The 25,289-nt window shown below is 41.1% G+C and overlaps 1 protein-coding gene across 1 annotated transcript in view; it reads left to right on the top strand.

The window, feature by feature from the left end:
- The window catches only part of PLD5 (phospholipase D family member 5), a 116,581-nt gene that overhangs the window by 57,818 nt on the left and 33,474 nt on the right, over window positions 1–25,289 (top strand). Inside the window, exon 4 of the mRNA XM_026082128.1 lies at window positions 15,545–15,672. Within this exon, the coding sequence (XP_025937913.1) occupies window positions 15,545–15,672 (128 nt within the window). The remainder of the gene's footprint in view (window positions 1–15,544; window positions 15,673–25,289) is intronic.

The following is a 25,289-nucleotide window of genomic DNA, read 5'->3' on the forward strand; positions in this document are numbered from 1 at the left end:
ATYCAGCCATCCTTTGAACAGCCAAATTGCTTTTGTGTAGTAATAACTAGTCAGGTCCAACATAGTGAGTTCACACCACAGGGAGCATCTCCAAAATCATGCTTGATAGATGACATGCTGGAATGCATTATTTTTGTATGGCAATTGTTGGTTTGAGTCACTGGCACTTTTTATCATGGAAGAACCAATAATGCATGCTGTTCGCAGGAATCAGTTGTTACATTTTTACAACGTAGGGATAGCATGCAGATTCCTACTTATAGTTACTGGAAGAGCTGGCGAGAGCCGCCAGGGCTGTCTGAGCTTGGAAAATATTTGTTGGGTAGCCATACTATGGAGTACGGGCTAGATAAATGGACAGTGAGGTGGACTGAAAACTGGCTGAACTGCCAGGCTCGGGGGGTTGTGACTAGCAGCACAAAGTCCTGCTGGAGGCCAGTCACTAGTGGTGTTCCCCAGGGGTCAATACTGGGCCCAATATTGTTTAACATCTTCATTAATGACTTGGATGTTGGGGCTGAATGCACCCTCAGCAAGTTTGCAGATGATACAAACTGGGAGGAGCAGCTGATACACCAGCGGTTGTGTTGCCATTCAGAGAGACCTGGACAGGCTGGAGAGATGGGCAGAGGGAGACCTCATGAAGTTCAACAAAGGCAAGTGCAGGGTCCTGCACCTAGGGAGGAATAACCCCATGCACCAGTACAGGTTGGGGGTTGACCTGCTGGAAAGCAGCTCTGCTGAGAAGGACCTGGGAGTGCTGGCAGACACCAAGTTAAGCATGAGGCAGCAATGTGCCCTCACGACAAAGGCAGCCAACATATCCTGTGCTGCATTAGGAAGAGTGTTGCCAGCAGGACTAGGGAGGTGATCCTTCCCCTCTACTCAGCACTGTAGAGGCCACATCTAGAATGCTGGGTCCAGTTCTGGGCTCTTCAGTACAAGAAAGACATGGATTTACTGGAGCGTGTCCAGCGAAGGGCCACAAAGATGATTAAGAGACTGGAGCATCTGTCATATGAGGAAAGGCTGAGAGAGCTGGGACTGTTCAGCCTGGAGGAGAGAAGGCTCAGGGGGATCTGCTCAATGTTTGTAAATGTCTAATAGGAGGATGTAAAGAGGACAGACCCAGACTTTTCCCAGTGGTGCCCACTGACAGGACAAGAGGCAACAGGCACAAGCTGAAACACAGGAAATTGTCTGAACATAAGAAAACACTTCACTGTGAGGGTGGCTGAGTGCTGGAACAGTTTGTCCAGAGAGGTTGCGGAGTCTCCGTCCTTGGAGGTACTCAAAACCTGACTGGACACAGTCCTAGGCAACCTGCTCTGGGTGACCCTGCTTGAGCAGGGTGGTTGGACCAGACAATCTCCAGGGGTCCCTTCAAACTCCAACTGTTCTGTGATTTTGTGCTCCCTTTGCAAAAATGTTCATGCCCTGTGATTTCTCTTGGCTACAAAAACGCTAATGTGGTCTCACACTGAAAAGAGATGAAGGCCAATGGTGTTTTACATGGTGGCCCAAAGAGATCAGGTTAATTTATTGTGAGTGAATTTTGTCTTTTGTCCTTTACATAATCCCAAATGTTTCTTATCCACTTGAAACCTCACTGACTTCCTAGAAATTTGTTTTGGCCAGACACTCCAGTCTTGCTGGTAGGATTTGGATGCTATTGGTAGGATTTTTGCGTGCTATTGCTTGTGAGCGAGCATGCTTCAGCTTTCCCAGTGACAGTGAGTCTGTGGTCTCTCACTTCGTTGAAGTTTTTGACATCATCTAGATTGAAATGCGATTCTGAACCTGGGCAGCTCACAGAAAAGCATAGTCTGAAGTGACATAGCACCAACGCTTGGACCTTCTTCTAAGCTGCATATTTGCTGCTTAGCTCAATAGATTTAATGCTTCTGTTTCAAACCTGCAATTAAAGTATTATGTACTTAGCGTTATACAAGAAGTTTGCAAAAGCATCTAAAAGCGTTAAAAAAAATCAAGCTGACACTGCACCATTTAGTTTTCATTTTGGTGAACATTTTGGAAAGGCTACTCATAGGAAAACTTACTGCCTAGAACAAGATTGTGCCGTAAGTAACCATAAAGTAAACTCCTGTGACCAAATTTTGCCATCTTATATGGTATTAGCTACCAAGCTTTAATCTTCGTAACAAGGACTTGTCATATTATGCTATTGCTGATCTTTCTGGTAATCCTGTATCACTTTTTAAATTAATGTTAGGCTTCTACAGCACTTTGGTATTTCATGAATTTTTACATAGCCTAATGGTTGGAAAGTAAATTACATTAAGTTTGTTCTGAAGATATTTCATCTGGAAGTAAAGTTCCCGGAGCGATACTTCCAATTTACTCTCTGTCATTCCGTCTGTCATTTCACACCTTTGCAGAGTGATTGTCTCTGATGCTTATGCTTGGGAGCAAAGTACATTCAGCATCTTTTCCTACCTTCAGACAGAATATTAACTATATATAGTGTGCAAATACCAGTTTTTATATAGTGCAGAAATTCATAATCACTTCAGTGACTCAAAACAAAACGGGTCTCAGCTCTTGATGCTTTTAATTTCAGTAGCCATGTTTGTATGAAGTAATGGGAAAAAAAATCAACACTGTTATAGTACTAAATAATAACTATACTAAGCTAATAATATACTAAGCATAATATCTATACAAAGTCAAGTCAAAAGAACTTTATTAAGGTTGCAATGTCAAGCTTTCAAAAGTAAGAGTTCCTAAGCAAAGGGTTATAGAGCAACTATATTGAGCCATCAGACAAAGGAAGCAGACTAAAGGTCTGTCATCGGTACTGTTGGGGAGTCATCAGAACCACATACATAGGGAAAGAGTATAACAACTAAAACAAGGTGAGGATTAGCAGATTGCGATTTGTAGATTAGGAACTCTCTTATTATGCTATTTAACAGTCCATTGTGGTGTTTGGACTTCTCCATTAATTTTTACAATCGCTTTTGAATTTATCGGTATTTTTGTCATCCAAAATGCATAGCAGTAACATGTTCTGCAACTTCACTATCCATTGTTCCTCAAGATCTTTTTGATTTGCTTTATCATAGTTTCACATTTAGCTTACCTGAGTTTGATTTTTTTTTTTTTTAATTTTGTTCTCTTGGATTGGAATCTACTTATTGAAGGATGCCATTTTATCTCTAATATTCTTCTGTAGCCTGTTCTTTAACTGTACTTCCATCATCTCTTGGGAGAGGGATATTTGGTTTGGAAATCATACACATTTACTCTGAGCTTCTAATAAAGTGTTTTCATGTATTACAAGGAAACCAGCAAAGATGCTTCTTTTTGGCCTTGAAATTCCTTTTAGCATACATCCCTGTGTTATGAAGGTCTTCTATTTGAAGTTAAATATTACCACAGTGGATTTCTGGGATGCAGACATTGTTCCTAGAAGGATATTGAATTTGAATACAGTGTGGTCATCCTTGCAGGGGCTCTTTGATAGTTGCAGTTTGAATCAGTACTCTGCATTACTCAAAATAAATCAAGACTTGCTTCTGAGCTTGTGGGTTCTCTAACTGGTCCGTGAAGCAGTCATTTATGGTATCTAAAAATATATTCTCTGCATCATATTGTGCCATCAAGCTGTCTTGCAGTTATGACGCAGACTTTAGTTGGATATGACATGCTCTTTTTCCCACTGGACCCTATCAAATTTAATGTGCAGGTGTACTTATTCTCCTTTGTAACCATGTGTAAAATATTTTATTTCACTATGATTTTCATTGTAGGGTCTCATCTTTCACTTACTGAACACTGGTCAGGGCTTCATCTGGAGACAGACTTATTTCCTTTTTTTTCTGTGATGCTCAATTTGGAAATGAGACTGCTTCATGAATAGTCAAAAATAAATGTTCATTGTGTTCACATAAGATGGAGGAGTAGCTTTATTCCCATTTTACAGATGAAGAAGTAAGACACAGATAAGTATCAAAACATCCACTTATTTTGATGTCAGTTTGTGACACACACAATCTGTGGTGGGATTTTTTTTGTTTTTGTTGTTGTTGTTGTTGTTTTTTAAGAATATTTATCATTGTGTAGCACTTAACACACATCAGTGTTGTTGTGAACAGAATTAGATCCCAAGGGCTCAAACTAAGTCCTCAGAAAATGAGAAGTGCACCTGGTCTGCCCTCTCTCATTCAGAGAAGCTTTGTGGCACATCCGCTGTGAGATCCAAATATCCTTGGTAATTTTCAGCTGCTTTAAATATGCGACTATCCTTCTTTCTTCTCTCAAATCGTAGTGTTATTTGCTCCATTCCTTCTGTATTTTGTAACACACAAAATACAGCTTCTACAGCAACAGTGTGCTTTATTTCAGGGTCCAGATTCCACCCCACAGCATAATGGTCTCCTGTGCTTCATATGGCCCTGTTGATGTCTAATATTGCTTTCAGTTTGATCTTTCATTGCTTTAATTCAGCAGTTGCCCCCTTGCCTGTGCATTCACTATGCTTCATGTCAGTATTCAGCTGTATTTATCATCAAGCTGTGGCTTGTCGCTTGTGTCCCCCATATATTTTCTCGAAGGCATAAGCAGCAAAGCATTTTTTTTTTTCACATGCTTTTTATTTTTCATTAGTGCACTAAATGGGTTTTTCTGCTTGTGACACTAGGGAGAATCCATTTGTCTCTTTAAAATTTCTCCATTTCAGTGTATGAAGCATCTGTGCATCCAAAACAGATTGATGAAGTCTCCAAAAACGCATCCAACAGGCTGGTCAGAACAATAGTAAATCAACACAAGACTCTTCATGCTACAGCAGAGCTGCAATGTCTGTTCAAAATGCCTTGTTCTTTTAAGAACCTTAGACCCATGGTAAGAAACAAAAGCCCAGCTTCAGTTGTTGTGCAGACTAAGAAAGCAAGAAGATGTTCCCAGAGTCCGAATCTGCAACAACAGTCAGTAATCTTCTTTGTCTACCTTAGATAATTATATCACAGGTTAATACCTGCAGGACTTCTAGCATGTACCAAATAAAATAAGAACCAGACTAGGCACCCCAAATCTGTGAATAACCCTAAAACTTTGAGAAGAATCTTTCTTTGCTTTCCACAGATTTATTTCTAAGGGCTTAGAGAGTTTATCATGCTGCTCATGTAGTTGGAGAATAAAATATGTTCTTCAGGTAAGTGCAGAATGGGGGAGTGAATGAATAACTGAATGAGTATATGTGAAAAATGAAATAGTGAATAAGTGGGCAAGGGCAAGAGTGAAATGATGAACTGAGAAAGAAGTGGGAGAGAGTGAAGGAGAGGAAGAATGAAGTGTGTGGTGGGAGGAAGCAGTGGGGGAAATGAAATAAATGGAAGATCAATAAGAAATTAATCAGATGAAAGAAAGTGAAAGGCAGAAACAGAAAACTAAGTAATTTAGAAAAACACCTGAAAAGAAAAGGCAAGGCTGGTTCTTGGTGGACTTGTGGCAAGGTAGACAAAAGGAGAGAAAAAAAAATAAAAAAATGAAGGCTGACTTGGCAGAATAATAGGACAGGATCAAAGGAAAGAGGCAGGGAAAGATGCTGAGAGAGAAGTGAGAAAAAGTAGCAGGAAATGACTGGGCCAGTGGCAGACCCAGGTTTAGTTCTGGCTGTGCCGCTGCCTTCCTTGTATGGCCGTGGCCAAGTCACCTAGCTCTCTTGTGCTTTTCCAGCCTGCAGATGATAATGTAGAGCTGCTCAGAGGATCCGTTAATGAAAGTGCGGAAAAGATTCAGTATCTATTATGAAGGTATCATAAAAATAAAAAGTGGTGGCTTAGGATAAGTAATAATGACAGGAGGTGGGGGGAAGTGTCGAGAGGAATGAATAGCAGAACATGAGAGTCCCTTGCTTTTGAGACTTCAGTGCCAGCCCCCAAAGCTGGCCTGTGTCAATCTGACACTGAGATTTCTGGTTCAAGGGAAGGAAACTGCCATAACCCAAAGATAGATACATATAGATGGTCTGAGCACTACGTTTCGGGGAGAACTGCGCAAGTGTTGTTATCGCTAATCAACACATTTAGAAATGACTGATGCTAATACTAAAGGTTTTGAAACGCATAAATATCCGAATGCAATCATGTTGATAGGTTAAAAAGAAAGACGAAGTAGTCAGTGCTTTTTTTTTTTGTAGGGAGTTAGCCTTGTTCATTCATAGAAGGTTGTGATTCTAATCCTCATATGCTGAGATGAAAGAATGTCCCTGAATTCTAGGCTGTTTCATCTAGGAAGTACACAAATGAATCTAGTTCTTCATAGTGCTAATCTAAGTAAAGAAAAGAGAGTTTGGGAGGAGGGGGGAACAGTGTGTGAATTTACTACTCTCTCTATTATATTTAAAATAGCTTTCTTTTATAGTAAAAACTTATGCAATTATAATTAGGCAAAGAGAGAAAACCACAATCCAACTTCAGTAATGCTTTTACTGATTGTATAATGGTCTTTCTTGAAGCAGTAATATGCTTTGTCGCCTGAATCAACTAAGTAAGAAAATTAGTTCTCCCAATCTGTGAAACAATCACTTTTATAGCTTCATCTAGTAAATGAACAGCCTACTCTCCAATAATGGAGGGCAAAAAAAGATGTAGAAAATTAAAGTTATGTTATAGACTCTACAGAATCGTCATACTCGCAGAACACATTTATTCTCAGGAAATATTTAGTTTGTTATTTTTCTAGAGAAATGCTGAGTTCTGTTAGGGGGAAACAAATGAACTGATCAGCAGTGCTATCATTCAAAGTGTTATTCAAAAAAGCTATTACTGTTTATATGAAATAGCTGAAATAGCTCTTAAAGAAGTAAAAAATTTATTGAAAAATACATCAGTTATGTCTGTGCGAAACATGAGTATTTCTATTGTTTGCTGTATCACACAGGAAAATCTGTTAAAAACTTAAAGACATGAAATGCCTGCTACTTTCAGTAAATCACTATACAGCGAGCAAAAGCTGTTTGGATCTTTAAGTTATGCTGAATTCCTAGGCATATAGACTCAATTTTTTTTTTTTTTTACAAATAGCTAAAATTAGAGTCCTAAACCTTGTCCCAACAAGGGTAGGATTTTCTATAGCAGGTTTTAATAGTACAGAAATCACTGACTTCAAACTCCAAATCCAGGTGGGAAAGCATAGAGTTGAAGTACATCAGCCATCCTGATTTGTTTCATATAATGGACTCTAGTGGTGGCTGCTTGCATTTTGTGGAGTATTTGCTTATCAAGTACATACTGGGTGGCAGTGTTTGCCTTCCAACGATGTTACTGGTGACATGAATGTGTCTTTATTAAGAATAAAATAGACCTATTGTGGTAGGACATGTAAAATACAAAATTCTCCTAACAATTAAGAAACTAACATAAAAAGTTAAGCACACGTCACAGGTTTTAAGACAGGTAAATGGGAAGAAAGAAGAGAACTGTTACAGCACAATGACAAGATAGGTGTTAATAAGGTTAATTTACTTTTGAAATTCATGTTATTTTGTATTCTGCATTGGAATAAGGGATATTGGGTTTCAAATTCTGTTTCGAAATACTGTTGTTGTTGTTGTTGTTGTTGTTGTTGTTGTTTTTAACGTGAATGTGCCTGCACTGCGTTTTGTGGTTTTCCTTATGGAGTCGCCCTAGTTTGGGGATTCATGGAAGCTCTGTATCTTGCGGATGAAAAGGAGAAAGCCATGGGTTTTCTCTGGAAACTGGATTTCCATATTTGGAGGGACCAGAGGCCCGTATTGCTATGACTTCCTTCCTTGTCTGCAGTCCAGAATTCTGTGAACGGGTTCATTAAACATGCTCACACGTGACTGATTAGCTTGAGTGTCTGTAGGAAAGCTGGAGCAGAGCGTGCCTGTGCTGTATCTGTTCTGTGGGTCAAGAGGAGACCTCCTATCTCCACGCTGGCCTGTTTGGCACGGTGTGCCCGCCCTGCCCTAACGTAAGCCATTGGTGTTTTGTTCAGTGAGTCAGAAATTACGCTCTGTTGCGCGGGTAAATGTTACAAAGAAGTGTTGTCAGGCCTCTCGTCTCTTCAGTGACACGTGGCGGGGGGAAGCGTTTTGGTTATGTGTCCGTTTTTCTGCTGAACATGTCGAAGTAGGCAATGAAAAATGCATTCATGTGGGTGAAAGCCATAACACTCTTATGCTGAACTCTGTCTTCAGCAGGATACTTGACTGAGAAATTGGTATTTTGATTACTTGGACTAGGACAACAAAGGCCAACATCTGAAATCTTGGAAGCCACTGTAAGAGTATATTTAGATAGATGTTACCTTGGGAACTAGCTAGCTTCCAAGCTATGAAAAAGATGTCATTGAAGTTAAACAAGCAATTGAAAGAAATTAATTCTGACCTTTCCTTTGTTCTCAAGAATCTGCCTTCCTGCATATAATGAACAAACTCTGCACACGTGAGGGTCCCCTGACACTTTTTCCTGGATCTTTTGTGTCRTTGCAAACCCCTGCGAAAGCATGTGGGAAGTGTCGCCCAAGCAAATGCCAGTTTTGCCCTCCTGTCCACTTTGTTAGCACAGTGCAAATGGCTGTGCAAGATAAAAGGCAGACTAGTGTGGGGATTTTCCAGCCTGAACTTCTCAGAAGCCTGATTTTCGGAGTAACCGAGGCTATGATTATGTGGATGCATCTTTAAGCGGCAGCATTGGCGTAAGCGATTCCTGCACCTTCTTGTACCCAGTCAAGCACCAGCCGCTCTTTCCCATCCTTGCTGTGTGCCTTCAGCTGTGTCAAGAAAACTGTTTACAGCCACGTGGTGAGCTGGACTAGTGAACAGGTCTGCATTTGAAATAACCATTTTATTTTTTTACTTATTTTTAACCTGGATCCAATCTTTTGGTCCAGTTCATCCCCCAAAAAGCTGCTTGGGCACGGCTGAGGAGGTGATGGAGGGAAGAAGATGGGCTGCTGAAAACAAGATCTGTATGTGCCACTATTACTCTTAAATGTTTGTGTAAGCGTGTCATTCACTACTACTTCGTTTTTGGTCAGGGAGCTTGGTTTTGAAATGCTCCTCACGCTCAGTAACTCCTCTGGGAGACCCTTGATGTGGCAGGGGAGACGAATGGTGGCAGCACTCAGCGCACAGCCTACTTTTGGGGCCGTTACCCCAAACTAGCTGCACCACAGCCCCGGACAGTTGAACCCCTCCATGTCCATACAGGGGCCAGTGGTGGGGAGCCGTGTCCCTCAGAAACGGGCTGCAGGGGCCTGTGGGCCTACAGTCAGAGGTTCCTGCCCAGTGCTCCAATTTCCCCAAAAACATCTTGGTATCGGTGACCTCGGGTGACTTAAAATACAGCAGTGAGCAACACAGGAACTTTTTTTGAAAATATCTCCATCAGAAACAATATCATTTTACTACAGTCAGCATTAAGATTGGAAGCCCAGTGTTATTTTGAGAAGCTGCGTGTGCACGTTGTTTATGGCCAGTTGTACATTGGGAGCAAGGGGTCTGTCATGCAGATGGAAGCGGTTTTTGTAATATAGATCATTTGAGTGTCACGCTTTAAGGTTGCCACGTCAAATCAAGGTGCTGTGAACGTGGGTTGTGTTGAGAAGGCCTTCTGAGGATTGCTTGGGCTTGTTAATAGGAGATGATTACTTTGAGTAACTATGATTTCTTTTTTTTTTGTGGGTGGCATTTACATATGGAGCTGCTAAAGAAAAAGTAGCAAGGTTTTTTATTGTACTCTGTTTCTTTAAATTCTTTACGGGTCTGGAATGATGAATAGAGTATGATCCTGGAGTGGCAGGCTTCAGTCTTGGCAATTTTGAAAAAGGAGAGGTGTGTGTGTGAGGAGAGGAGGGGAATGGGAACAAAACAACTAACTTGTAGTTAAGGTATTACCATCAGACATTTCCCTAAAAGTCCTTGAGTGTGCTCTCTTTCAAGTAAGTCTGAATGATTAATCCTTCTGGGGCCAGGCAGACTTTAAAATTGCATTTCAAATCCAGTATTCCATAAAGAGCACAGAAATAGTGAATAGTCTAGTTTAAAGTTTGCTTTTTAATCATTCAGAGCTGTAGTAAAAATAACTTTGTATTGTCAAGTTGTGCTTTCCTCTGCTTTTGTACTTGTCCTCCTCTGAGTGCTGACAGGTCACACTAATGGAGCTCCTGGAACAACTCCAGACTTTTCACAAGCAGTTAAGAAAAAAAAGCATAAAAATTCCTGGAGATATGATCCTCTGCTTGGGTCAGTTGTGTCTGTCCAATATGAGACAGCTACTCTGCCACTTTTGAGCAGGGTATGGAAAACTCTGGATTTTTGTCACTGTAGAAAAAAAATATTCATAGCTGCACTTTGTGCTAAGGCTTGTAATTGAAGGCAAATAAAAAAAAAGAAAATACCTATTGCAAAAATGTGGGGAAGGAGATGTTCCCTTTGCAAACTGATTGGGGGGGAATATATATATATATGTATACACACATACATATACATATATACACATACATCCATATTTCTTAGTGAGCAAATTGTATTTTAAAAGATGAGTTGTGCATCTCGGGGTAATAAAGGATCTCTTGTTGATCTTTCTGAGCTAGCACGTGATGATTAACTGCATCTATACTGCTCGGAAAATTCTGTTTAGCTGAAAGAGCGCAGCTGCTCTCTGGAGCAATGGCAAGCACAGTACGTGCTGCCTCCCACCCTGTGGGAGCCTCCCAGAGAGACCGTGCACAGCACCACACTGGGTGCTGACACGCTGGTCGTGCTTAAGTGTGCAGCACTCAAGTGAGCGCTGGGATCCACGGTATGGACTCGTTAAGTCTGCTCTTGACTCTGGCTTGAGGCCGCACTCCAAAATGCATAGATGAAAATCAAATGCGTGCCAAATGTCTGTCAGCAGTAGGGTTAAAAAATAGGCTGCGGCTCAAATTCTCAGATTCCATTTTAAAGGTCACATTACTTAGAATGTTTGCTTGGGAATACACAGATTTAGGAGAAAAAAACAACATACTGTGAGCAAAGGATAGGCACGTGGTGATGAGGAGAGTGAAGGAACATCAAGAACGGAGTAGGCAGAGGAGAACAACTGTTACTACTGTGGTCAGTTTGGTGGCCACAAGTGGGAGACGGTGGCTGAAAGATGCATAGTGGATTGGATATCGTGTAGGAGCAGTTGTTAGGTTCAACCTGCAAATACACAAGAGAGCGTAAGCAGTGTTGCTTCCACTGGCCAATTGTTTCCACTGGGCAAGCTCATCTCATATCATAGATCTTCCTTGCGTCCTGCTGCCCCTTCGTCTTTGGGAGCCCTCTGTCATCTCCCCACGCCCCCTTCCTACCAACAGCTCAGTGTAATTCCCTCTCCTCATGCTCCCACCACATGCCATGTGTGTCTCTGCCATCTGAGCTTGCTAAGCACTGCCTGGTTGAAATGGGGAAGGAGAGGTACTAAAAAGCCCCCCGTCCATCTCCTCTGCCTTGGCAACGCTCCTGTTCCTGCCCAGGGGGGTGGGGCGCAGCCTGGCTCCACAGCCCTTTCTCCCGGGATTGTGTGCGACATCCAGTCCCAACTCATGCCATCAGCTCCTGTATCTCCATTTCTGCTGTAAAGCAGTTTCTCGCTGTCAGGGATAATGAGGTCAGGGCTCTAGGTCCTTTTTTCATCATTGCTCTGCCTGTTGCGAATCACCAGTCACTGTTGCGGTGACTTCCCAGATAGCCCTGGCTCTCCTTGCAACCCTTAAATGCTTCTCCTTTCCCATATTTCTTTCTCTCCRGTTTGAAAAACTCTGTAGCAAAAGTAAGAAAGTTGTGAAGACAGAAGGACAATTTTAGCCATGGTACAAGCAAACGCAGCTTCTGTTTCTTGGGCGTTATGTTTGCTAACTTCAGAGTGAGTTTAGCCTGTAACTGGTGCTGTTGAAAACTTGCAGGAAGAATTTGCATGTTTGCTTTCAAGGCAGCTGTGATAATAGCAGCCTAAACAGTTGCTCTTTCTGGGTTTTCTTTACAAAAGGATTTGCTGTATCCACCAGAGAGATGATTTGGCTCAGGGATGTTGCCTCCGTACCAGGACAACAGAGTAATATCCTAGACTGCTGTGGGCACTGAATTCACAGCGTCCTGGTGCTCTTCTGCAGCCTGTTCAGTAGGTCCAGTTTAGAGGCCCTGTCAGCCCATGGCCTGCTGCTTGGGCCATCTCCCAGCTTGTGTAGCTGCCTGGGGACCTTGCTTGAGTCGTAACAAAATCTGCGGCTCGCATATGCTGCAACACAACTGCACCAAGATGGATTTCTGGACAACACAAAGTTTTGCAGAATAGAGGGTGTGCAGGATGAGCTCTAGATTAATGTCTCCTGCTAACTGCTTACAGTGTTTTGACCCAGGTATGTGAAAAAAATGGTAGCCTTAAGCTCCTGTCCTTAAAGTGGAGCGTGCCTTTTGGCCTTCCCGATGCTCTTAGTGGAGCATCTGGGAGCAGACGGCAAGGCCAAACAGCATGCTCCATGGCTGGGCATGGTACATAACACTTGATCGTGCCATCTGTCTGCTCTGGGATAGTTGAACCTCTTTGGGAAATGGATCAGAAGTCAGTCTTTTTGCAATACTACTGTTCTCTTCTGTCTTCTTCCTCCACTATGAGCGAGCAAGACACCAAGTGGCAGCATGGTATCTGTAAGGGGCTGCTGCCATTGTACAGAGAAAGTCCAGGTTCTCAAGGGCAAGGGCTCCTCTGGGCATCAGCAGACTGCATCAGTCATCTCCCTTTTGCAGAGTTCAGAACCTCTCCAGCTGGAAGAAAGAGTACTCAGAGATATCTCTGTCATTTAAAGCACACTTTGATCCTGACCGTGTTCTTTGTGCTGCAGGAAAAGGGCAATCTGGTCCAACCTTTACAGTGCAGAATTTTATGGTACTGGCAAATCCAATTGAGCTTTAAGTGACAGCACTGTTTTTCTCCAGGCTCTCACCCTGGAGTTTAATATTCGGTGAACCAAAATTGTTGAATCTGTTTTTTAAGAGTCTGGCATTTATATTAGCAATCAAACCCGCAAACTGTGCCTGCTGATTGAACTCTGAAGACCCACAGCTTTGTGTAATTGAGACTGAAGCGTGATAAAGAGTTCTGTTATGGCTTCACATATTGATCAGTCCATTTTAATTTTCTTGTGGGACCTGGCCCATGCTAGGGATGATGGATTGTGTTGAAGGCCTGATAAGCCTATTTTAACAAAACATTTCAAGGGCTCTTAGAACAGAGCCAATTATCAATACTGATGCATGCTTCCTTTCATCAAAAGTTAAGGKCTCATTAATAGGCTGTACAGCAGTTGGTGCTAATAGATGCTTGCAGCACATGGCTTTTTTTTTTTTTAAATTGACTTGGAGATACTGTTTCCCCAGCCTTATGAGTTGGCTGTTTCCAGCAGCAAAAAAAAATGGGTTCCAGGTTTTGATTTGAATGGTAGGCATGATATTTCCTGCATTGCACTTTTTTGATAATGGAAGCATAGATAGTATTTTAGAGTGATAGTCCCATTCCACTGCCCATGCCCATAGCTAAACTGCCCCCAAATTCTAGGGTCTTACACTTAGAATTTTGTGTTGGGTTATTAAAGATGTCTGATATTTTTAACAGAAATATTATTAGTAAAATAGTCTCCTGTTGTAACTGTGGCAATCAGCATCTTTATTCAGCACTGAGTATTTCAAAAATATTTTCAAAGTGTATTTATTTTGGGCTTTCAGTTATGAGTAGGAAGTTCAGCATCATTTCAGACTGCTTTTACCTTTCCAGTACAAAAATCTCAACACTTTATTTATAACCTATTTGGTGTCAGTGTATTGCAGGTGTTAAATTCATACCACTGTTTAATTGGCAAATGGAAGTATGGAAAGAAAATATCAGGGCAAACTGCTGTGTTAAAATTGATTATTTGAAAACTGTGTTTAAAATTAACTAGAAGTTTAGCACCTTACAGAACTGTTTTTCTTAGGTAGTAGAAAGAGTTGCTTTTGTTTTGTTTATTCATCACAAAACAATTTATACTGTTTAACACCTGCTATAGTCTTTTCCAGTTTCTTCTCCTGTTCACCCACGTTATCTCATTAATGAGCACAATTCTCCTCATTAATGCATGGATTGGGAGTCAGCAGCAACACATTCAAAGGARTAATACTTGGAAAATACCTCTGTTTCCAAGCACAGATGAATGTGGAAGGGTGAGGTCTGAAAAATTGGAAAGGCAACTGGATTGCACAAAATGTAATTCTACAGACCATGTGCCAAATTACATAACCTGCTCAAAATCCTGTGTAGCATGTTTGATGCTTCATGAAAAGTGTCACCTTATCTGGCTTTTTCTTGATGCCTCAGCTTCTGGGATCATTCAGCCATGTGAGAATTGCGGTTTTCATTGTAAAAGGGAAATATTTAGCATGGGTAATTGTAACTTTGAAATGTGACCTGAATGTTTCTTAAGAGGTCGGAAATATGAACATACATAAAAAGAAAAGTATTTTAGATCCCTCAATGTCCTGGAACTGTTTTAAAGTCATAACTTATATCCCACCATCACTGGAATTCACAGTACTGGAAAACACATGAATGATTAATGGCAGCTGGCTGGCGCTGTTTCTGCCCTCCAGTCTGCTGTTGGCTGTCACTTCTCTCCTTCCAGTTTACTATGTTGTGAGAAGACGGCTGGGGTACTTTAAATTGCCTTCAGCAATGATTACTTCAGATTAATCACCTAATCTTGCAAACATTGGAGCACTGAAGGAACAGTAATGATGTGAGAAATCCCATGAACTCATCTAATATTAAACATATTCTGGATTCAGCACTGCGAGCATACTGATGAGACCTGATCCATTCTTACTCATGTGATGGAGCCAACAGGCCCTCACTCCTTTGATTTTTTGGTGACCTATAATCCTTACTAAAAGGGTGCAATTCAAAGAGATAGGATAAATGTCACAGATAAGCAGGATTAGGTGAAGTTGCAGCGTACTTCAGGCCTTGGTTTACTTCCTCACTGCTTAATTTCCACCCTGCGTCCCCCCTGGCAGGCTCGGTTCTGCGTGATGGCCCGCTATATGCTAAACGCTTGAACCATCCCACAGTGTAAACGAGTAGAGCCTGCTTTTTGGGAAGGGGATGTAATTGAGTCGGTATTTTTAAGCTCGTTATTATAATACACAGCATGTACAAGTTACAGAATAGAACTTTAAACTGTTTTTAGGACATACAATACCAGGAAAAAATGGCAATTATGTGGTTCTAAAATGGGAGAAAGATAAGTAAACAGTATAACTCATGGGAATGTTCCTTGTTCCTGTTTTTTCAGAACATATGTTAAGTAAGGTCTTAAACAGTGGGACAGTAACACTGTTTATCATTGATCTTAAATCTTAATGGTATGTCTAATTGATGCCACTCACTAGTTTTGATAGCTGAGACCCTAAAATGTGAAATGTTTCTTTTTTTCATGTATGCAACTTCTGTTATTTTAAACCATGTTATTTAATGTTGTGCCCTTAAATCTCTAGGTGCTGAAGTGTTGTATATGAACATGTCAGCATATAACGAAGGTCGGCTTCAGTCATCTTTCTGGATTGTCGATAAACAGCATGTGTACATTGGAAGTGCCAGCCTAGACTGGAGATCGTTGGGACAGGTAATTTAACTGAAAAAAAGCAGTCCTATACCCAAAGAGGGTATAATGAGAAAAAAAAGTAATGTCTTGAGGCCCATATGTGGAGATGTGTAGCTTTCTTTTCTTGATAGTTTGCTGGTAGAAGGACTGTCATGGTTTTGATCGCTATTCTGTGTTGGCAAAAAAGTTTGTATTATGCAGGTATTACTTCTTTTCTCAGAAATACCTATCCTCAGCAGTTATGCTTTGGGTTAAATTTTAAAAAAATTATTGGTCTGTTGATGAAAAATTAAAGGCAAATCAAATCGTACTAGAAATCCTAGAGTTATATTTAATCAGTCCTGCAGAACTTCACTTAGATAAAAACTCTTTTTGATTTCTGTGATGATTTTGATAGCTGAAGCTTGCAAGTTCTCGTTTACTAGAAAGAACGACAGAGAGCAAAGCTGCTGGTAACACACCCCTATGGAAGCTCTCTGCTAATATTGTGAGCATGACCCAGTTCTGTTCCTCCCTCTAATCTGCGATTTCAATTGGGAAAAGCAACATTTGGAAAGACTTCCAGATGGGTAGTGGGTCTTCCCAGGAATACCGTGAGGTGATCTGAACTGTTCCTGCTAAGCTTGGCGAGGGAGGGATTTGTAGGCACAAAACTCTTCATAATTGTAACGCACAGCAGAGTGAAAAGGAAGCAGTCCTAGGTAGTCAGTTATTAGTTGCAATAAAAAAATATGCTTTCTAAATGTGAGCAGAATGTCAGAAATACATGAATAGCTTTGATAGTTTCCAGTGATTTTGTAATGAAGAATGTGTGTGTTGGTTGTGCTGAAATTTTTMAGGTTTATTTTGAGCTAAGGGGTTGAAGGTAGGAATAAAATTAACTCAACCACTTTACTAAAGAAAAGAGTAAAGTCAATTCATTTTTGCTGTTCCTGTGTGTATTAATTTATTTGAAAGGTAACTTTTTTTATAGCTGAAGAGTGTTCCTCTGTCATAAACAAAAGAGAGCTCTTCACAGAAGTTTTTGTCTTATAAGTAGTTAACACTATATTTTAGTTTTAAAGCCTGTTTTAATATGAGCTTTGAGTAATGGTGATAACAATAAATGTGAAGAAAAGAAGCATATCTGCCACACAGCTTAGTTGAAAATATTTTAATGATTTTGTTTATGACCTCTATCACAGCTGCTACAATTCCTTATAGGATTAGTCTTCTCATAGTGAAGTAATTCTTACCTCATGTGGCATACCTGCATTAAACTTTGTTTGATGCCAGTTCTTTGTAGGTTGGTGTTTCAAACATGATTCCTCATTGTTAATCTTGTTTATTTTTTGTTTTGTTTTGTTTCTTTTCTGCATGCATTTGGAGATTTTTCCATCTTACTGTCATGTAACAGTAAATTTTAGTACATAGTAGGAAGATGAAGTCCAGAAGAATATTTGTACAGAGCAAAAAGAAATGTGTCTCATGAGTTTCAATTAAAGAGAATATGCTTTCAATTAGCTGAAAAATGTACGCTGGGATTTCAGAAGAATCTGAAAAAAATTAGGTGCTTGGCTCCTTTTGACATCAGATTTGAGTATCCAATTCCCTTACTCCAGAGGTTCAGGTTAGTAAATCAGGGCAGCTGTCAAAAAGATCTCATACGCTGTCCTAAAATAATAATCTCTCTTGAACTTCCCTTTTCACATGAGAGGCAAATTATGCAGAGAGCTCCGTCATTTTACTCTGAGTACTGTCCTCAGGGCTAAATGCTTTGGCAGACGCAGAAGACCTAATCTTAAACCCCCCGGCGAGCCAAGTGCTCGCTGAGGAAGCATGGGCAGCCCTGGCTCTCGTGGCGGGAGAAGGTGGCCGCAGGGAGGGCTGAGGCCCCGCTTCTCCGYGCAGCGTGAGCAGGTGAGGAGCGTGCCGAAGCTGGAGCTGGTGGGCCTGACCCTCGGCGCGTGCATGAGAGCAGCAAAGGGCTCCCGCGGGAAAATCCCTGCGGACGTGGCCACGCGCTTCCCTGTTACATGCTGGCATTACCTGTGGGGCAAGGGACTCGAAGAGGCAGACTGTGCTGCTGTTAGTCACGTACGGTGTGTTGTAAAAACTTACCCGCCTTTAGAGTAACAGAACTGCAGTTACTGAACCAGCAAACCGCTCGGGCCAATTTTACTCGATCTTGACAGCAAATCACAGAGTAAAGTGCTTCCCTGCCAATCTAGAGACGTACCGTACATGCAGCCCACCAGGCACAGTGGCACTCGCTCAGCCAAAATGTCCAGGATGGGTCGGTGACCGTGTAGCTAAGAGTGTCCTGTGATCCGGCTGCACGTCTGGCTGCAACGTGAATTATTTAGTGCATCCAGTCTTGCATCTAATAACTAAAATGCAAAGAAAAGCTTAAGGTCGTAACTGTGCATTGTTGCCATATCTTTTTTCATGCCTCCCCCTCTATTTTCTACATACGTTTAGAGTTTCTTCCACATGGAGCCTTTGCCTACTGTCAGGCTGGTACACTGCACGATTCATATAGGACCACCTGCTTCACTGGTACAGCAGTTGCACTAGAGACGCAGGAGATCTCCACAATATTTCCAAAGTTTCCTTTTGAAACTGCACAAATAGAGTTAGATGCTACATTAGCTTTCCTTTCCTGGCTCGTGTAAGTGCATCTGCAGGTGTATCAGGCGTCAGGCTGGAGCCGCTCACTAGAGCCGAGTGCTGCCGCTTCGTGTTAATCTCGCTGTAATCAAAAATGGGATGTGAACCCTCAGCAGTTGCTTTAGCCTATAAAAGCTATACGGCTGGTAGTAAGTTCCTGGCTGGTGTTTGTCTGTTGATAAATAATATCAGCAGAATATATTTCATTTTGGAACCGGGTCTCTAGTGACAGATTTGGTCTAAGGGAAAACTTTTGTGGAAAAAAACACTGTGTACACAATGGAACTATAGCGTAAACTGCACTTGTGGTGGGCTGAAGATTTAGTGTATTCTGGCTGCRTGTTCAGGTTTTGCTTTTCAGGTGTACAAATCAAGTGAGAATAAAAATACAGATTTTTCATATTTATTTATAAACTTAACACAGAAGGAGCATATTCCTTTTCAGAACTGTGTGGGGTAAAGACTAACAAGATTAAATGTGGTGTATGTGCAAATGTTTTTGTGTATGTTTGGAGTACTTTTGGCAGCTAAGCTTTTTAAAATAACCCTTATTATGATCACATCTGCATATAATGCACTTCTTTCTCTAGGTAAAAATAATTCTGGAGAAACTAAATTTTTTCCCAACCATTTGCACCCTTACCTAATTAATTATACACAGACTCTTTCACCGCTGTATCCTGCACAACTCAAACACCAATAAATCATCATGCCTTTAGCATGGAAGAAACCAATTTTTTTTGCAGGTTTATAGACATGGAACTGTAACAAAGAGAAGCTATTTTAGCTGTTCGTGTTTTTTACAAGAACAGAGGAGTGTAGCTACCTGAATATCTGAACACCTGTGATAGGAGTTACACATGCATAAAAAATGTTGTGTTATTAGGGTTGCAAGATACTGCATAAAATCCCCACATCTCCTTCCCCTAGCAAACCTGTTTTTCCCTGGAAGATCCCATGCTCTAGATCAGCCTGTCTGAATATGTTTATATTCAGATAAAATTACTAGCCACAGGTTGCACAGGTAATCTGTGGCAGACCTGGGAAAGGAGCCAGACTCCTTTATTTCACTACCTCAGTTAAAAACAATTCAAAGCAAAACCACAACAGTTCCATAGCTTTGCAAGGTTGAACAAAAAGTCCCTATATGCTGGCAAATACCCACTGTGGGCTATAGTCCCCGAGCCTTTACCCTTCTCATCTCTTGCCTGCTAGGGCCTAAAAATGCAGAAATACTCATGTGTGACATCAAAGCTCACGGCATTTAACATATAGCAGCTCAGCATAGTATAGGAGATTTATGCAAGGTTGCTGTGGTAGATATAACTGGATTTTATTGCTATTTTGTCCTTGTGCAAAGAAAAAGAAAAAATGTTAGCATCATTCTTCTCTTGGGAGCCTGAGCCTAAAGCTGAAATAATAATATAACTGCTTACAGCTTCTCTGAAAACAGCATCAGGACATTACATATACCAGGGTATCAAATTTGTTTTTACAGTCTCTGTGGAGAATTCTTATATGCATTAATAAGCTGGATGCTAGAAGTCAATCTCATATGAGGCTTACTGAGTTTTGTTGCCATTTTCTTGACTTGTCATTCTTGACAAGAAGCGATACTGGTATTTCTTTTAAAAGTAGATTTCCTGCATCAGGAAGAGAGATTTTTGTATGCTGCACATGTTACTTAGGGAATAACCTTTAAAGTTGCATATTCCTTGCACTTTCATCATCAAAATTTTAGTACTAGTCAGAGTCTCAGCTTCGTCTAAATTATGGACGAGGCTGGTTGCACAGTCTATTACTAAGTTTGCTCAGCACTTCCCATTGTAAAATTGTATTTCAAGTTGTTTGCAAGTTTTCCAAAACTCTCATCATTTTGACTGAAATGATCTATGCCAGCTATCTGCTTTGGTCTGAAATCAAACCCCACAGGCAAATGAAAAATATTGTTTAGCCACTCTGAAAAACAGAGCTAACAAAAAATAGATCATGGGTTTTTTTCATTCACAGTGAAATATTTTGGCCTTTTCTTTCAATGTGTCTAGACTTTGTGTCAGGGATAAGTTTTTTCCTGTCGTTATCAATATGTGGCCATATTACGTACTCCATTGAGGATTCATACTTCACGCGTGCTCAACGGGCAAGTCTTGCAATGTCGCGGCAGGGCTTCCGAGAGTCCTTTCCTGCCCGTGGTGCTGCGTTCCCTGAGCTTTCGCGTGGTCGCGCACCTCAACAGGGGGACTCGCCTCACGCTGCGAGACCCAGATACTTGGAGCATCGCTGAGAGAGAGCCAAGCGCGGGGCTCTGGGCTTGCTGAGGGTTCGGTGGGAGCAGACGGGGCCAGAAGGGAGGAGAGTGGGCAGGGAGACTGGTCTGCGCCCGAAGGGACATGGTCGCTTGGGCTTGAAACCAGGAGCCATGGAAGGGAGCGACGAGGTCGAAGCTGGTGAGTGAGGAGGATGCGGAGCCAGCAGGAGGCTGTCGGGGAACGGTGGTGAYACTGGGGAGATATAGGAAGGGAGACATGGAATAACGGTGATCCCAGGGAAAACTGAGACTGGCTGGGTAAGGAAGCAAGGCGGGTTAAACCGCAGGGTGGGCTTGCTAAAGCGAGAAGCTGGAGAATATATAGGCGGTGTGAAAGTTGCAAAATGGGTTGGGAGGAGAGAAACTGTATGATGTGCCAAGAGAGTAAAACTGGGACTTGTCAAGCAGGCTAGGGACAAGAAACAGGGAGCTGGGGCAAAGAAATGAGAATTTCGGTAAAAAGACTGGGCATCAGAGTGCCGGCGGTGGAGCCGGGGGAGGACGGGGAGCGTAGTCAGGGGCAAGGCAGCCGCCAGAGCCAGGACCTGGGCCGGGAGTCAGGGCAGAAAAGGACAGGTCCAAGAAAGAGGGCGGGGAGAGAAGACTGTGGTTTTGGGAATGGACAAAGGCACCCGTGGTCGCTGGGGGACGCTCTCTTCGGGACAGGGAAAGGTTTGTCACCCGTTCCCTGCCAGCAGAAAGCACTGGTGCCCACCGGCAGCAGAAGACTGCTCCCATTTAACCATCGTGCTGCCGTTGTGCCGGGCCTGCAGTTGGCGGAGCAGTTTCAACCACATTCTGCAGTGATTTTCATTATTACAGTAAATTTCTTTAATCCCTTAGTGCCCAAAGATGATTTTGATCCAGCAGTGTACAGATTTTAAAAGGTGCTTTTTTGGTTTTTTTTTAATGAATACTTTACTTTCTAGTTTCAGGCATATTTTCAGAGTTTGTTGAAGTCTTTACCACTGCCGAATAGCTGCTGTTTTTTCCCTTCCTCTCTTCTACTTAAGGCTCAGATTTGGCAGCAACACTTATGAATGTGCTTAACTAGAAAGTTGTGCCTAAGGCTTGCTTGCACTAGAACCTTATCAATGAGTTCTTATGATTATTTTTCCCTTTATACTTCTTCAAAATTTTTTATTATTGCTCTTACCCTGTTTGACTGGTAAATATGTCTTCTGCAGTTCTTTGAACAGGTGATGTGCTGTTTTGTTTTGTTTTTTCCAAACCCTAACTGAGGATGTAGTTTTGTTTAGTTTTGTTTTCACCATTTTTCTACTTTTTTGTGGAGTTGTTTTTTAATTTACTCCTTTGAATCATTCTTTCTGAATAGGTATATAAACTGTTGCACTAATAATGATGGTTTCCTTAAAAGTTTTCTGGTCTCCTTTTCCAGTAATGGCTTTCAATGCATCTTTCTTTAGTCATCATCTTCTTAGGACCAGAACAGCCAGGGTTTTTACCTCTTTCTTAGGCAATTCAGTGAAGTATTCCGTTTGTAAGTATAGCAGTAAAATAATCTTTCTATTGATCTAGTTTCTTTTTGGTAAATTTTTGTAAACTGATAACATGGTGAAAAAACTGTGTATAAAGAACTATGAGTCTTCCAAGGTCTTGCTGTTTGCTTTTTTATAGCTAGTTTAACTCATATTCTTAGCAAGTGTGATGTCTCCACTGGTTGTTGTGAATAATTTCTGAATCAAAAATGCCACCTGAATTCCCTGTTGTTAGATCCTCTTAATGTATTTTCAGGTTTACCAGCTCGATAAAAGACTTCTAGAAAGGCAGTCTGTCATTCTTTGTGATGTGATGATCTTCCTTAACTTCCAAGTGTGATTTAGGGGGGACTAGAAGAGGAAAAGGATGAAGATAAGATTATAAATCACATTTTTAAGTTTCTATTTCATGTAGGTGATCTATGCAGTCAGCTTTACAAATTCCCTCTTCTGCTTTCCTGACTCACATTCAGTAAGGCCCACGTGTACAACACATACAATTGATAAAGTATTTTCCCAGCATTGGTTCTCACCTACTGAGCAGATAGTCCTATAACCATTGAACAAGCCAAGCAATATTTTTGGACCATAGCTGTTGGGCCATCTGCTTAAGCACATATTTAGGTTAACAACATGCTGAAGTCCATTCTTACTCAGCAAAAGGCATGCATCTGTGCTAAAATGTTTGGCTGAATAAGAATTCAGTCAAACATGCATCAGATTAGATACATATACTGCTGAATTGATGCCTGTTACTTGAATTAGTAACAAAAGTGGTAGTGATGGTGCTTTATTCCAGTTTCCCAGTTCCTTGACCAGGGAGCCTGTTAGTGTACTTAAATAAAAGAAATTGRTTGTATAAGAATTGTTACCATCCATAATGCTAATGAACAAATAACAAAAATGTGCCATGTATTTCTTTTGTTCCATGTCTCCTCCCAAGAGTTCCAAGGAAACTTAAAAATACATTTTGCATATTAATTCTATTAAGGAGCATGAGGTTTGCAATGTAAACAGAACCTTTAATCAGCTCAAAATACGCTTCTGGAACTCTTCATACTAACAACATTTTTGGAAAAGTTTTATTATTCACACAGATGAATAATTGCATCTAGTGAGCAAACAACTGTAATGTATTAGTTGAACCATTTCAGCAAAATACATTTATGTGCAATAAATAATCAGCCCATGGAAAATTCTATTACAGAAAATGATTGAAACAAGTAAAATTAATCCGATTGTCTTCACTGGAAGTGGAATCAGGCTCATATTAAATACTCTTCTGTCATAGTCAAAAAGAAATAGCTTAAACTGTGAACGCTAACAGGTAGACTGCGAGAGCCTGCCTGTTAAAGTTATCTGATCAAGGACCTTTTCAGTGCAAAAGGGACAGTAAGTAAAGGGGGAAACGATAAACAAAGACAATCGTGAGGGTTTGGGGCTTGTGGGACTATGTGAAAGTTTCAATGGAATATTTAGGGAGGGGGATCAGTGAGGAAGAAGCAGGGGGAAATAGAGAGGAGGGGAGAGAAGAGAAGAGAAGGCCGGTAGCGTGTAAGCAGTTGCCGGTCAGTATGCTTGTGTGACCAAGCCCTGTACCTGATCACTGCAGTCTAGCCTAGCTTCTTATTAAATCCTCTCTTAACTGTCTTGCTGTTTATCTCGCTTTGTCCTGTATGTGAGCCCTATCAGGCCTGGGTGCCAGGAGTGAATCCAGACCAGCAGCTGGAGTCACACCTCGGGCAATGGTGGCCCCACGTCTGTGGTGCCAGCAAGTTGGGGGAGAGAGGATCCTCTGCTAGCTGGAGAGGAGGAAGGGGACTCAGCTACCTGTACTTATGTTTTATGTGAGTTAAGGGTTAGGGTTGCAGTTACAAACAGGAGAGCAGCAGCCGTGTCCATCAGCCAGGTCGGAGAGACCCTGGGTCCCAAGGGGCACTGGGCTGGGTTCCAGCGGCCGGGCAGGAGGGATCCCTGGGTCCCAGAGCCCACTGGAGGAGGTGGCCCTTAGAGAAATACGTGTTAACGGATATTATAAAGAACAGAAAGCAACCCTAAGACTTTGCTGTCTTCCCCTCCCCCACTTATTCTGCATCCCTGTTGGATTCCTTGTGTTACCTGTTGCCAGTACAAAGTAAGATTTCAGAAGGACATTTGATTTCCCTTCATCTTAAAAATCCATCAGAAGGAGGACTGAAAAAAAACCTGTTGTGTTCACCAATAAATTTATGAAGAAGTATTAATTCTTGATAAATTAGGCTTGGTCTTATGCGTAGCAGTTCTTTGACCTTGCTTCTTTCATGAATTGAGGTCAGGCAGTGTTCTGAATAACAAAAGTTAATCTAATCATCTCTGTTGCATAGGATCAATGTTTTGTTCTCACTAGCTCTCAGCAGTGCCTTGGGACACTTTTTAAAATGTCTCCTGTGATGGGTAGGTATCTGGCAGGACTGCTAAGCACTAGTATTTCCTCTTCAGGCAATTTCTTCTCCATCCTCCACTCACCCTCATGTAGTTAGAAGTTAGGAGCTGCTGATTGTATCTACATAAATTAACATAATTGGAAAATTAGATAAATTGTCCCAACAATATCAGGTGGGAACCAGTGACGTGTTTTATCTTAGGAGCCAGATTTTTTACTTGATACACCTAAGATGTTAAAAAAAAAAAAAAAACAAGGGGCAAAATACTTTAGAGGGCAAGACGTGTGACAATGCATGAATGAGAAACTCCTGTGGACCACTTTTATTTTGTTTTAATTGCATAAAATATACCTAACATCTCTTTAGGATTGATTCTTACAGTACATGCAAGTTGTAGCAATTAGGAATTATCAATCACATTTAAATATAAAGAATAAGAAGGAAGTCATCTGATTATTTATTCTGTTAATTAAATTGATGAATCTACAGTGAAATGAGCTGTGAGATGTTATATAGCTATGAGTTTCTATTAATTATTCTGAAAATGTTTATTAAGCATCTGTAGATACAGTAGAGAAGCAAAACTTTGCTTTTTTAAGATAAACATGAATAATCTACTGCATACTTAAAGTAAAAGTATATTGGACTATGAAGCTTTGGATTCGCAATTGTCTGAAATTAAGAACATTTCAGGTACTGGAGCAAAAAAAAACCCTGGTCTGTCAAAAGATATATACATTTTGTGTGTGCAAATTTTAA

This window comes from Apteryx rowi, unplaced genomic scaffold (assembly GCF_003343035.1).
Source record: "Apteryx rowi isolate R43461 unplaced genomic scaffold, aptRow1 scaffold_568, whole genome shotgun sequence".
Lineage (NCBI taxonomy): Eukaryota > Metazoa > Chordata > Aves > Apterygiformes > Apterygidae > Apteryx > Apteryx rowi.